At 41.1% G+C, this 14875-nt stretch overlaps 1 protein-coding gene across 1 annotated transcript in view; it reads right to left on the reverse strand.

Annotated features, from left to right (window-relative positions):
• The window catches only part of arhgef28a (Rho guanine nucleotide exchange factor (GEF) 28a), a 39591-nt gene that overhangs the window by 23845 nt on the left and 871 nt on the right, over positions 1–14875 (reverse strand). The window contains 6 exon segments of the mRNA XM_074690559.1: positions 799–850; positions 1293–1482; positions 2035–2224; positions 6064–6456; positions 6542–6686; positions 12754–12811. Coding sequence (XP_074546660.1) covers positions 799–850; positions 1293–1482; positions 2035–2224; positions 6064–6456; positions 6542–6686; positions 12754–12786 — 1003 coding nt within the window. The 5' untranslated portion in view covers positions 12787–12811.

Genomic DNA, 14875 nt, shown 5'->3' on the forward strand with positions numbered 1-14875 from the left:
TAGATCAAGAAGAGTAACACACCCCAGTGGACAAACTATGACAAGACCGCATTTCTAAATCAACACGAGCATCAGTTGGGTCAGGATAAGCGGTAAGAAGGTTTGAGTTAGGGCTAGGGTGAGGGTAAGTGGGTCAGAGTTAGGGTTGGGGTTTGGGGGTTAAAGGGTTCAAGGGTCAGAGTCAGGCGTGGGGTTTTAGGGTTAGAAGGTCAGAGTTGGGGTTGAGGTCGGGGGTAAGAGGGTCAAAGTTTGGACAAAGGTTGAGGGGATAGAGGGTCAGGGTCAGAGTTAGGGCTAAGGTTTGGGGGGGATTAGAGGGTCAGAGTTAGGGCTCGAGTTAGGGGGTTAGAGGGTTACAGTTAAGGCAAGGGTAAGTGGGAGTCAAAACGTTTGAGTTAGGATTGGGGTTTGGGGGTCAGAAGGTCAAAGTCAGGTATGGGATTTTAGGGTTAGAAGGTCAGAGCTACAATTAGGGTTAGGGGAATAGAGGGTCACAGTTAAGGCAGGGGTTAGGGGGTTAAAGGGTCAGACTTTAAGGCTGGGGTAAGTTGGAGTCAGAAGGTCAGAGTTAGGGTTGGGGTTGGGGAGATAGAGGGTCAAAGTTAGGGCTAGCATGGGGCCAGGCATTAGACCTTTATGTTGGGTGCATGAATATTTTGTATTTACACATTTTCAGGTAATTTTGGCTTTTAAGTTTACCAACATGTCAGTTGAGCTCATATATAAACAGCTGATTTTAATTTTCACAATACTTAGTTTCTGTTAGCTCCATATCATCAGTAACCTTACTTTTATCACATAGGAGAAACTTGTCTTTATCGTCCTCAGTGTCAGCTCGGAGTTCCTTCATCTGCAACAAAAACACATCCTTCATTTCAACACTCACATCCTAAGTAACAGGGAACAAATTACATAAGCACCTTAAAGCTTAAGGCAATTATAATATTTAATATATGTTTCAATGGAAAAAAGTTATCACCAGTTATCAATAATTCATAGACTGTCTGTCTTTTTCACATTACACTCTCATTTCCTTGATTCACTGGTGGAGAAACTGCTCTGTTTCTGTGGTTTACTGTTAACTCTTATCAAATGGTCTGATAGGGAGTTTGAGAGCATGAGAGAGTCAAGGACTCACTATTTACATGGGCCTGAACTAAACCTATGTATGTTATCACATCTTAACAGCAAGGATGGATAAGAAGGAGGACATTATGAACCCTGCCTGTCCCACTTTGTGCAGGATGATGATATGTGGGACAGAAGTAGGATAAGAATCAGTTTGCTCTCACCAGTTTGAGGATGCAGGGATCTCTTCTTCTCTCCCTGAGGATCAGGATGGCGTCCTGAGGGCAGCTGCCGGGTATCCGTCGCGTGGTCAGGGTCAGCGAGTTTGTCCCAGGACAGAAGCTCAGCATGCAGGAGCAGTCAGACCAAACACACCACACACCGGGAACAGGGCCTACTGCAGGACCTGGAGAACTGATGAAAGAGGAAGAGAGAAACAAAATCAAGTTTTACATAATCCACATTTAAATGTTGGACAAAGAGACGGCTCATGATCCAGCCTCAACAGAGATCTGCATCAGTCATCCTGTGCTCTTCCTCTTATATGATCCAAGGATAGGTTTTTAGCCTCTCTGCACCACTTTAGAAGTTCTTATTTCATCATTCAACCCTTTTTTCCAATCTTTTTATAAAGGCTCATGTGTACTTTTCACCTTTATTGAGGAAGTGATCAGGTCCCTGGGCTGATGATGAAGTCTGACTCCAGCCTGGTCTTGGACCATGTGTTGTTTCTAACAGCTTGTTAATAGTGTTAGAAAGTGAAAGGTTGACCTTTATTTGGAATTAAAACCAGATTTCAGAGAGCCCTTCAAAGGAATTTCTTACAGAGTAGAAGAAATTCCTTTAAAAGGTTCCTGGAACTAATAAAGCTGTATCTGAATCCAGACATTTCTCTTTGTGTCTCTTCTCTCACAAACCATCGCTTGATTTGCTTATTATTGGGTATCAGTAAAATTGTGGCCTTACTCTGCCAGCAGCCGTAACACTTCATGCTGTCCCTCCTTCTGAGCCAGCTGGAGGGCCGTGTCTCCATCCTGATTGGTTATCGTCAGTAGTTTCTGGCCTCTGGGCTGGTGACTCAGGAATCGGACGAGGTGGACCAAACCTAAACGCACAGCAAGGTGAAGCAGGGTTTCCTGGGGTTGGAGATCAGTGGCTATAAAAGACAGACACATGGACTGATAAGAGACTGATACAGTAACAGAGACACGCTTCATACTGCAATTTTTCCAAAAATATTTAAATTAATGTACACCACATTATCATCTAATATGCGAGGCAGATGGTAAAATAAATAAATGTACGGGGACTATAACTCAAGTTTTACTTTAAACTAAGGTCAAGTTAAAGCTTAAACCATTGCCTCTGTTTGTGTGTAATTTTTTTGTGATTTAAAAGGTCAAACCAAAGCTGACTGACACATCAAACAAATTTTCCAGACTAATGTTACAGATTATTATGTAATGACACCTTTAACAATACTGTGGGAGAAAGTAAAATCAAGTGTTCATCAGCACATTTATAGGATATCATACTAGCCTTTATTATTCCTCACTGCCAGTTCCTTAAAGCTCCCAAGAGAAACTTTCCTCTACTTGCTGATTTTGTCCTGTATGTGTCTAAGTGGTGTTTCCTAGAAAAGCTCATCCTGGCTTTATCGTGGGTCAGTAGCATTAAACTGAGAAATAAACTGACAGCTACCTCCTGCTGTGAAGCACTTAAAGACCAAGATAGAGTCCCTAAGGTGACCATGAGGCATGTGTGTGCTCCCCCTATGCACATTTAGCCGTTTAAATCACAAAATCCCAGCTTTTTGTGCTGTTTAATAATTGATTGTGAATTGATTAGACCTGCTCTGGCTAATATGAGGTCTGCAGAATTTTCGCACAACAACTGGAAGCAAACACCTGCTCTCAAACAGTTGCTGCCTGTTGCCCGTTTGGGCATCCGAGCATGAAGGAGTATAAGCAGGTGATATAATGGACATAAACAAACCCCATTGACTGTGGCAGTCAATGATGTTTTAACATTAAATACCCACGCTAACGTGACCCAGCACCAAGGTGACACAATTTGCTGATCACAGCTCAACACAAATCTTCTCAATACATCCTCGTTGCTCAGTCAGCACAGCAGCATAAAAATGTGTCTTTGAGAGCAGCAGATGTTTTATATCTTCTGGACTGCCCCTGAGCAGAAAGCTGCCACAGATCAGTTTTTTCAACCCTGAGCAGAAGAATTTATCACTTATTCCCTCTTTTCCAGCCAGCTTGTTCCTGGAGCCCTGACATGAACTGAAATGCCCTCCATCTCCACAATGGCGCCGCTAATTGTGACCCAGTTTGACTGAGGAGTGAATGCTGAACATGCTCTCTAAGCAAATTTCAGCCAAAAGGAATTTCATTGTCAAACAGAGCAGTGAACAGGGCACTGAGGGGTTCAGGCTGACGCTGCTTTGCATTTGCACCGCCCATGTTTTGAATGCTTATCTGCGTTTTCAAAGCAAGCTTCTAACAGACAGTATTTTTTTATTTGTTGCTGTTCAGTGAAGGGGTGGATACAGCGACTCAGTGTTGCACTTGCTAAAGACCAAAGGGATTAGTGATGCAGTGGAAAACTGATGGTGAGAATGTGAAGAGTCATTAAGCTGCAGTTAAAATAAAACATCATTTATCCCATTAGAGGCTAGCAAAAGCAGCTAATGTTAGCATTCAACCACTTTCGGGTTGAGTCACAATTATTTATGAGTCTGGATGCATTTACAAGCTTATTGGAGACTTAAAATACAAAAATAATGACATAAAGTTAACTATTGTACTAACAATTCTGTCTAAAAATTATTAAAATGTATCCTCAAAAGACAACAGCTAGCTTTGAACATGTTAGCTTTAACACCTGTTGTCTAGAGAAGTAATAATAATGGCTTTATTTATATAGCACCTCTAAAAATAATAGTTTACAAAGTGATAATAAAATCCTTAAACTGTACAGTAAAGACATAAAAACACAACAGCAGAGGAAGAAAACCCAGGCAGCACAAAAACCCAGTACTGTCGACCACAAGGACCAGAAGTAAAAAAAAAAAAAGTGAAAAAATGAAGGAGATAGAACAGTAAGACAGATAAAACGAACATATGCTATAAAGTAGATAAATAAATAAAAGTTATGACTAAAGTTATGATTATAGCAACTACAAAAGCACTCAGAGAGCCCAGACCTCCACCAAGCATATTGTGATTGTCACCAACACTTTAGTCCTACTTTAATGTTATACTCCCTTTCAACAGACTGTCTGCTACAATTTGGTATTAGTTGCAGGTTTGTACGATAACTTGTTTCCTGACAGTGTTGAAAATTATGATGACCCAGAACATATTCTATATTCTGGATCTTGGTATCCAGAATATTGGCAGGATGTGGATCATACTTTTACATCTGTCAGAAATTATGGTGACCTTGTCTTGTATTGTTTTGCAGAGCAATCCAACCATTTATCATGGAGTTATATACACATATGGTGAAAACAGCCCTATCTCACAATGATAAAGAATCCTTTAAAAAAATCCTGGATCCAGACGGTGATCCAGATCACCTACAAAATTGAATCACTTTTTCCTTATCCCATTTTGAACATTTCCTGAAAATTTCATCAAGATCTGTTTGTTACTTTTTGATTTATGTTTTTCACAGACAAACAAACAAACAAACTCTCCCAAAAACATAACCTCATTGACAGAGGTAATGGGAGCCAAAAATTAAAACAGCAGTAGTTTTGTCAAGTTTAAAAAGTTTTTAAAAAAATAGAATAATGGTGAATAAATATAGTTGCATTAATACAATTAAAATAGTACTCCAGCACAAAAAAGAATAAAATTGAAGTAAATAGAACAGTCAAAAATAAATAAATGACAATTTTTAAAAACAAGTAGAAATGGGGTGACAGGTTGGAAAGAGATTTAAAATTTGAAACAAATGATGTCCTGATTGTAGGGGGAATAAAACTGTTAGCACACCAGCTAGGGTTCATTTAAAAGGAAACTGGGTAAATGCTAACATTAGCTGGGAGCTAAAGAAATTAGAAAGGTGTTGTGTTTTTTTGTCGTGAATTAAACCCCTCTAGGTTTTTTTCATCTCTGTATATTATGGATCAGATTAAATTTGCAATGGTAACAGGTTGACCCTTACCCTATATGGATAATAATCAGTATATCTCTTAGCATATAGCAGTTCTATGTGTGAATATAATCTGCACATTTCTTTAAACCTTACTAAAAATAAACCTTTGACGGATAAAAGGTAAACCTCAGCAAACTGTAGGTTTATAAAAAATATGAAACATCAATGTTTGAAATAGTGACGCATCAGAAAAATACCAAAATAAATTTAAAGCCAGAAAGAAGTGAGCAAGTGCAAAGCAAAGGAGGGTTTCTGGAGTTGATTTAACAGACACAGAGGTCTGCAGGACAACTCTAATCTGAGTGCAGAGGAATAATGGCAGTAATTGCTCCGTCTTTGGAGTGCACAGGCTTCTGCCTGGCTGCCTGGCTGGTCCCGTTCATCATGTGATGAGAGAGTTTGGCCGTACAGTCTGATCTCATGTTGGGTTTCAAACCTTCTTTAAACCAAAACAGCAGAGCAACACACTGACCTGAGAGGAGGAGGCTGTTTTTCATCTCAGGCTCGGTTCATAAAACCACAGCAGTTCTGAGGTTTTTATTTTCCAAAGGTTTGAGAAACGCTTTGAGTTTAAAGCAGTAACACATTTTTACTGCTGTCTGCATTATCTCCTTTACCTACATTAATTCACACCACCAGACTATTATTGTTTCATAAACATCCTAAATGTGAAATTCAGCCTCACTCAGCTTGGTAGTTTCTCACCTCACACAGATATGAGCCTCCTTTCTTCTTCCTTGATTGTTTTTATTTATGAAGCATAAATAATTCACAGATCTCACCCTGTAACAATGAGCCTTAGACCAGGTTTACACTCACCTGTTGTTTCTTTACCTCCTTCAGGCTGATGGTGTGTGTTTTTCCACTGCTCAAAGTAATCCATGTTGGCCATAGCCAGCGTGATCTCCTCGTCCAGCCTTCTGAGACCAGTGTCATCACCTGGAGTTTGCGTTAACAGTTTGTCATTTCCACAGCTGTCCAACGCTCCTTCAGAAAACTCTTGGTCAGCTGCCGCTGCTGATGTGGAAAACCTTTTCAGGACTTCCAGGTAGCTCTGGGATCCGAGCTGATCTCTGTTAGCACTCAGGTACTCTGCAGCTTCCTGGGAAACGTTCCTGAGGTACTCCAGGGAAGCTCCCCCCTCACACGGCCTTACTTCTTCTCCTACACAGAAGAAGACGGTGACAGTGACGTCTTCCACGTGGTCATGGCCTGGTGACAGGTAAATGAAGAAGTGAGACAAAGAAAGAGAAAGTGAGACATGTCAGCAGTGGTAGAGACTAAACGAAGGCCGTACCAGGAGCTGTGAAGCTCAGGGTCACACCATCAGCTCCTCTTCTAGCTGGAGTCACATGTGTAAATTCAGAGCCTTGAACAGCAACATAAAATTCTGCATCTTCAGGAGCTTCATTCTGTAGGGTTATACAGACCTCCACTTGTCCCTGAGAAAAAAAAGAGAAATGTTTCATTCAGAAAAACAGCGGCAAAGATTCAGAAAACAATAAACTCACAAAAAAGTGTCAAATACTGGCTGCTTCCTGCACCTTAAAAGTCAGATTTTAAGCTTAAACTTGTTTTCAACAACAGAAACTCTTAAAAGAGGTCAGCAAAAACATTATTCACACTTTCAGGCGTAGCAGAGACTGTTTTCACCACTCTGTTAATCATCACCAGGCTGTGATCGATACCAGACGACCTGATCACACACGATAACCCATCACTTCTGCTCGTTGACACCATGTGAGAAACCATTAGTTTCTATGACCTAATTCAACTGTGTAAGCTAAACAACATGAAGGGCATTTTAATAGTGGATCCAAACAGCTGCCAATCTCTGCAGAGTCTCATTAACCACCAGAGGAAGAGATAACAGCATTAGCGTTCTGGCAAGACAGGACAAGAATACACCTGAGAAGTCCTGCTCACCTGGTCTCATCTTTAGAGGAAATGTTCACTTCAGACTAATATTAGTTTAATTTGTTGTTTTTTGTTTTAATCACAATAAAACAGAAAAAAAATCAGATTTTAAAACAGCATGAAAAGCATTTTATGAAGGGCTGTGTCATTAGGCCATAATAATTAAAGGAGAAGAGTGAAAATGTGCATTATCTGGCAGCTGAGAACTGAAGATTATTTTTTTCTGCTGGAAACAGGAGAAAAATTCAGCAGCACAGAAAAAAAAGAGAGAACAGTGATTTTCTGACAATAGGAGAGAGTTGCACCCTGCTGAGAGTCTCCTTCATAATGAGATTCATTATTTCTATTAGGTTGACCCTCTTTTTACTTTGACCTTGTCTAAACTCTGTTCACTCATGCATCACTGATGACGCCCTCTCAGCTGAGAGATTTACTGACAGGGAAAGATGCTATTCAGTCAACGAGAAAGGACACAAACACAAACAAAGATCACACAAAGATCATCCCATCACTCCTTTTCCGGACTGATAGGTAAGGTGAGAAAATTCTGCAGTTCCTGGAGTGACCACTAGAGGCTGTCTGCAGAAACAGTAGCGATCACATACACACCCATTCAAACAGCCAATTTTCACAGCAGAAATACAAATGCTTTCATTTCTGTATCAGCACACTCTGAACGCAGGAGAAGGTATTGTAACTCCTTATTTATGAAATTTTTAGACTGACAAGTTTTTTTTTTGTTTGGTGGTATTTTTTAAGACTGACAAGTTTTGTCCATATAAGGGCAGAGCTGATATGACTGACAGATGGACAACCTGTATCTGTTAGGGAGGAGGCTAAAGGCCTGCCTCTGTTTTATCTCATCCTCGCTCAAACAACAATCAAATGAGTTCAATTTTTCGAATAGCTCCTGTAGAGAAAAGGCTTCAAAACCCTGCTTCAGAAACAAACAGCTGACATCACAAAGATCACCAGCACGTTTTATAGAGACTGTATGAAACATGCTACATACAGATAACTGATCTCAACTCAAAATATCTGAATGTTGCAGAAACTCTGTTTTTTCTTTATTATTTAAAGGGGCTGTGAGGACTATCTGGGAAAGCTAGTGTTTTCCAGGATAAAGACTCCACTTCCCATGAACACTAGCATTCACTGTTGAGAGGATGTGACTCTTACCAAGGATCTGTGCATCTGTTAAAGATAGCAGATACTCTATTTAACTCCTCTTTTCTTTGTTCAAAGCGACAAGGTAATGTATTAACTTAGAGTTACGTAGAGTTATTGTCTGAAACGTGATGGTAATCAAACTTTGTAAACTCAGCTTGTAGCGTCATTTGGCGTACAGAAGGCAAGATGATTATCTGTTTATTGCTCCTCATAGTCCAGTGCTCTTGTGCATAATGTGTAACATTAGTAAATCCTGGTTATGTCCTACCAGTGCTCATCTACCAACTCCAACCTCACCAAGCAGAGCTAACGTAACCTCGCTCTTCATTTTATTGATAGACTCTCAAGTTTGAACAGACCACTGCAGAATAACTGCTGACTGTGGGTTGGAATGAACATTAGCACAAACATTTTAGCCCCTGTTTAGCCTGTGCTCTATCACTCTCTTGTTAAGCTTTCTTCTGCTCTGACGTCTTTTTTCTTTTTGACAGTCCAGCTCCAGTGTTCTGAACTGTCTCTGAAGGCAGAGAAGAGAGTGAAGCATGCTGGGATAAGAAACGCGTCTATGGCGTTATAATGACACAACCTGATCCTAGGATGATAAAATATTCAACACTTTGTGGTTTTAGCTCATGCTTTCCATATGTGCAATGTGAAGGTTAATTACATTAACACAATGAGACAGAAGCTCTGGGCAAAGAAAAACAGCTGATACGAGAGCAGATATCTCTGGAGTCGATGCTTCTGTCACACGTGTAGGGTTCATGGTCTCCTTGTGTTGTTGACCGTTCAGAGGAAAAACAACCTCAGATCTGTAGCCTGTGGTCTCCAGGAAACCAGCAGTCATCAGGGCTCTTTGCTGTGATCTCCTGAGTGCAACACGAAGGTGACGTCAGGGGAGCCTGATGGCTGCAACAACAAAAACAACTCCAATAACAAACAGATCCCTGATGTCAGCGCGGAGGGGACTCTTTGGTTCCAATATTCTTAATTAATCACAATCAAAACAACATATTTAAAATTTGGTTTCATTAAATAAAGCTCTACGATGAGTGAGCCTTCAGCCTCACGGAAACAGGAGCTCAATAAGGACAAAAGGGAAACTTTTTAAAGATTCACAGACACAACACCTGAAGACAGTCAAAGGACCAGAATCTATCTGAAGTCTACGGGAGCTGGAACTGTGCTGTAAACCTTTTCTCATACTCAGCTGAGACACATACCTCTGATTTAATCTGCTGTGCAAATGAGATACTAATAACCAGTCTGCATGTCAGGAAGGGCTGTCAGAGAAGCTGGAGTTGAGCCTGAAACATTTTCAAAAAGCTGCCAAGAACAGACTTATTGTTACATAACAGCAAAAAAGAGGAACTTGGATTCTGCGCAACAAGTTTAATACATTTAACCAATACTGTTCATATCTAAGAACTGGAAAACACACAAAGTGACAGCCCAATGTGTGTATATTTGTTCAAGTGTTTTGTTTTTTAGGGCTTTACAGGCTAATCTCACATCAACACAGCAAGTTTTCTCTGTTTTTGGTTTGACATGAGTGAAGATGCAAACAATCATGACATCACTGACCCATAACACACTGATACCCACAAGATCAAAGAGCACTGTGGCTGCTATCTCAGCCCCCTACCATAGCATAGCATAGCATTGCTAGCATAGCACAAATATGCTATAGCAAGGACATGGCTAATCTTTAACACCAGTTAACATGACATGATGTATGCTAGGCTAACAGCTATTGTCAAATGCCAAATTCAGCCATGTTAGCTGAAAGAACAGAGAGAGCTGCTTTAAGGCAACCTGCTCATACGATGCCAACATGCAGCTAATGTCAGGCTAACACGATGCTAACACAAAGCCAATATGATGCTGATTTGCTGCTAACATGAGGCTAACATGATGCTAAATTTATGCCAATATGACGCAAACGCGCTGCTAACATGAAGCAACATGAAGCTAACATGATGCTAACATAAAGCCAATTTGATGCTAACATGAAGCAACATTAGGCTAACATGATGCTAATATGATGCTAACATAAAGCCAATTTGATGCTAACATGAAGCAACATGAGGCTAACATGATACTAGCATGATGCTAAAATTATGCCAATATAATGCTAACGTGCTGCCAACATGACACTACCATGGGACTGACATGATAACAAAGGTGAAAAGGTCTGTCAACCCTCACCTGGTTTAACAACTCTTTCATCCTCTGTGGAAAAATTTTGTCTGTGAATACACTGAGAAATGAAGTTCAACAGATATCCGCCACTCAAAAGGTCTGTGTGATATTGAATTTTTAACTTTGTGGGAAAAGAGACAGAGTTTCAGGCTGTGACCAAATTTCTCAAGATACACCCCCTGACGATTACGAATTTCTGTACGATAAAATGAACCCAACAATTGAGTTATTTCAGAAGGTGTAAAAACCATGACTAGCTGCTGGTCCTTTATCATCAGTGCTGATTCATCCTCTGGGGACCTCTATCACTGGTACAATCATTCAAATTTCTCCATCATAACAGTTAAAGTACTTGTCTCAAAGTTTTGGGGGGTAAAGCAGTTGGAAAGTTAACCAATAAATGTTCGTCATTTCATGTCCCTATGTTCTGATGATAAAACCTGAAACCTGACCCTCTGTTGAATCTGAGCAAAGTAAACTCAGAGGATGCACATCCAGCTGGACAGATTAAGTTCTCAGTCATCTAGACCTTCTTTGACCCTCTTTGACCTCCTCTGACCTCAGCCTGCTGATGATGGTTTGTGGTGAAACATTTTTCTGATCTCAGCCCATCATCAAACTGTCCGTACATTCAGCCAGGAGCACCTGAAGATGTTCAGATTTTAAACCCTAAAGTGATCTGTTGAGGGTATCTTTAAACTCAAAATCATGTGTTTGTGTGTATTTCTCTCTTTGACACCTGAGTTGGACCCTTTTCTTTAAGCCAACCATCATTAGACAACAGTGCGCCTGCTAAGCTACCAACACTCAAGCTTTCTGCAGGAGTCTCCAACTTTTTAACCCATTCACCAGCTGAACACTTGATTTGTAATTTCTCCAGATTTATCATGTTGGTACCAATTTAAGGCTCATACATACTGAAAAGTAGTGTGTAAGATACTTGTCATCAAACCTGGCAAACCCAACTGAGCAGCAATAAACATGGGCACATTTTAGGAGAATGCACAAAGGTAAAAATAAGGCAAGCAGACATATTAGTTGGACAAAGTGTGTGTGTGTGTGTGTGTGTGTGTGTGTTCGTGTGTGTGTGTGTGTGTGTGTGTGTGTGTGTGTGTGTGTGTGTGTGTGTGTGTGTGTGTGTGTGTGTGTGTGTGCTTTGACAAAGTCTAAAGTTGGCAGGTATGCGCCTGCCATTAAGTTTGTTCACACATACACACCTGCAGAAACAAACCAGTCTGACCTCAGGTCCAGACCTGGAGCCCAATAAAACCTTCTCAAACACAGAGTGCTTCACTTTCTGCCTGCAGCCTAATGCAACCATTGATCCATTGACCTGGTCCAACAGTGTGTGCTCTTGGCGTGCTGTTGGCGTGCAAAGCTCAGCGTGTGGAGGTGTGTATCCCAACACTTCGGTAAAGGTGTTTCAGTAACAGCTTTTATATCTGAGGAAGCGCCTCGACTCGCCTACACAAAGCCGGCATTGAGGCCTGGATCTCATTCAGCAGAAAGAGTTTCTTCTGTTGAGCTGTGACCTGAGAGGGCGGAGACGCCACTTCCTCTTAATGGAGGTGTGTTTGAGCCCGTAATGATTCACATGCCGGGTTTCTGACTGCTCCTCCATCAGGGAGCGTCCCCTCCCCCATCTGAAACTGGTGACACAGCAAAACCAGCAGACACTCTGCTCACCAGAAATCTGGCATCGTCTCAACTGCCAGCCCACCCAGGCTTCAAAACCCAGAAGAGAATTAGGGCCAGAGAGTGAGGGTGGGTTCAGAGGACTGAAGGAGGAAAGGGAGGACAGATGGAGCTAGACTTCTACCATTTCAGAAAGAAAGAGCTCCCTGAACTTAAAGAGGCCTCCCAAACTTAAATGTGCCCTGCTGATGGAGAAAAGACAAGAAACTAACTGCTCCGTCCTCCAGTTCCAGCCTCATGTGTTCACTGTGCGAGCCTCTAAGCTGTAAGCAGGCGGTGTAACTCCTGCCTCCCAAGAGACTGACACCCTCCAGGCTTAAGTTTCACCTGCGACACAAGGCTGCCAGACAAAAACCGAGCAGGAGGAGGGTTAGACTGAGAAAAAGAAAAACTAGAGTGATGTGCTACTGATGGGAAGGGAGAGAAAAGAGGGTTCAATAAGGAAAGCGAACACACCCAAAAATATCCAGAGAACCTTTAAGAGAGATCCCCAACACAGGTGGAGTAACTCACACAAGCACTTACATAAAGAGGAGCCTGTCTTCTGTTGACCTCCATCTTCCTCCATGCACCAGAGGAAGACCTGCAGAGGAAACATTTCACAGTCAGATTATTCATATGAAAACACTCAGACTTCATCTGTTTGCTCCAAGAAGCTGTTCTGACAGATATAATCATTCAATTGTTTGATTTCAATTTCTATGAGACAACAGAAACACCTGAACCCTCCACCTGCTCAGGAAAGGAACATTGTGATTTTCACCAACACTCTAGTCCTACTTTAATGTTATACTCCCTTTCAGCAGACTGTCTGCTACAATTTGGTGTTAGTTGCAGGTTTGTATCATAATTTGTTTCCTGACAGTGTTGAAAATTATGATGACCCAGTACATATTTCATATTCTGGATCTTAGTATCCAGAATATTGCCAGGATCTGGATCGTACTTTTACATCTGTCAGAAATTATGGTGACCTTGTCTTAAACTGTTTTTCAAAGCAATCTGACTATTTATCGTGGAGTTATATACACATATGGTGAAAACGGCCCTTTCTCACAATGATAAAGAATCCTTTGAGAAAAAATCCTGGATCCAGACAGTGATCCGGATCACCTCCAGAATTTAATCACTTCTTCCTTATCCCATTTTGAACATTTCCTTAAAATTTCATGAAGATCCATTTGTTACTTTTGAGTTATGTCGTTCACAGACAAACAGACAAACTTTCCCGAAAACAATAACTTCTTGGTGGAGGTAATATAAGGCGGAAAATGAACCTGGTTACAACGCCCCTGCAAACTCTCAACTTGTAATGTCAACTGAAACTGGCCCCATTCATCAAATCTGAGCTGTGAAATCAGTGTATTTGTTGACATAATACATCTCCTATTATATTACCCCCTTTTCTGCGAACTGCACATGATCATCACAGCAGTGTTAGCCCCAAAATTCAATCCTTTTTTTTTGTTGCTCTATCTGTGTGTGAAACATTTACAAACATTTCTTCAAGCAGCGTTGAAGGAGATATCAGCACACCTGATCCCCTGTGACTCTGAACTGTGAAGAGTTCAAAGCTTCACACACAGTGGAGTGACTGCACTGCATGTCCAGCTGATAAAGGTGATTATCATATCATTATTATTATATCATATATCAGTTAAAGCATTGGTGGGGAAAGTTCTGCCAAACCCAGCTCATCTGACATCAGATAATAAATGTGAACCCAGATTAGCCCCAACATAAAGAAACAGGCACAGACTACACCAACGAAATGAATGAACTAATGAAAACTACCAGAACAAAGGTTAATCCAGTTCATCTGACATCACTTTGAGTCCCAAACCTCTACCAGGAGGCTCCAGGCCTTCTGTTTCCCTGAATCTGGGTCAACCTGATGATAACTTCATGTTATTTTATAAAAACAAAAGTATCATGTGACCCAGAAGACCTGCATCAACAACAGGATCCATTTCTTACAGAGATTTTCCTCTATTACATCCTGTCAGTCAGACGTCCTCTGGGTTTACAGGACAATAATATCACTATCACGTTTGCGTGCTGTGACATTATTTCATCTTTTTAGGAGTGGACGTTGCCACAGGCCTGGGTGTGTTCCTGCTTTACAGTGGAAAGACAGAAAGTTTATGTGACATAATCCAAAACAAACAGACCCAGGCTGAATCTCTTTGAGTCCACATCCAGAGATACTGCTGGAGTCTGTGTCAGGGTTAAAGAAAACCTACAAAGATCCATTTCTATCAGCGTTCACACACACCTTTTGAATCTTCTTTGATCAAAAAATAACCTGAAGGGATAAAATTAGGCCCCTCCTTTGCAGGCTTAGAATGGATCATAAATGCTGACGTCTTGTTTTTCAAGTCCTCGCGGGTTTTGTGTCAGCTCTTGTCCTCCCTGAGTCTGACTTCATCCACCAACATGTTCAACGTGAGAGAGAAACCTGAGCTGGCTGTCGGCCACAACTCTGAGGCAGAGCGTGAGAAAAGAGATTACACATAACAAGAGAACGCACGCCGTCCCAAAGCATTTAGAGAGCTCCTTTTGACATGTATGTGATAGACATATCAACAGGTTGGTCCTGTCATTCTGAAGGTTTATGAGAGATGCATGATTGAATAATCAAATAGCT

This window comes from Halichoeres trimaculatus, unplaced genomic scaffold, assembly GCF_033239565.1.
Source record: "Halichoeres trimaculatus isolate MK-OKI-2021-1 unplaced genomic scaffold, fHalTri1.1 fHalTri1_scaffold_16, whole genome shotgun sequence".
NCBI lineage: Eukaryota > Metazoa > Chordata > Actinopteri > Labriformes > Labridae > Halichoeres > Halichoeres trimaculatus.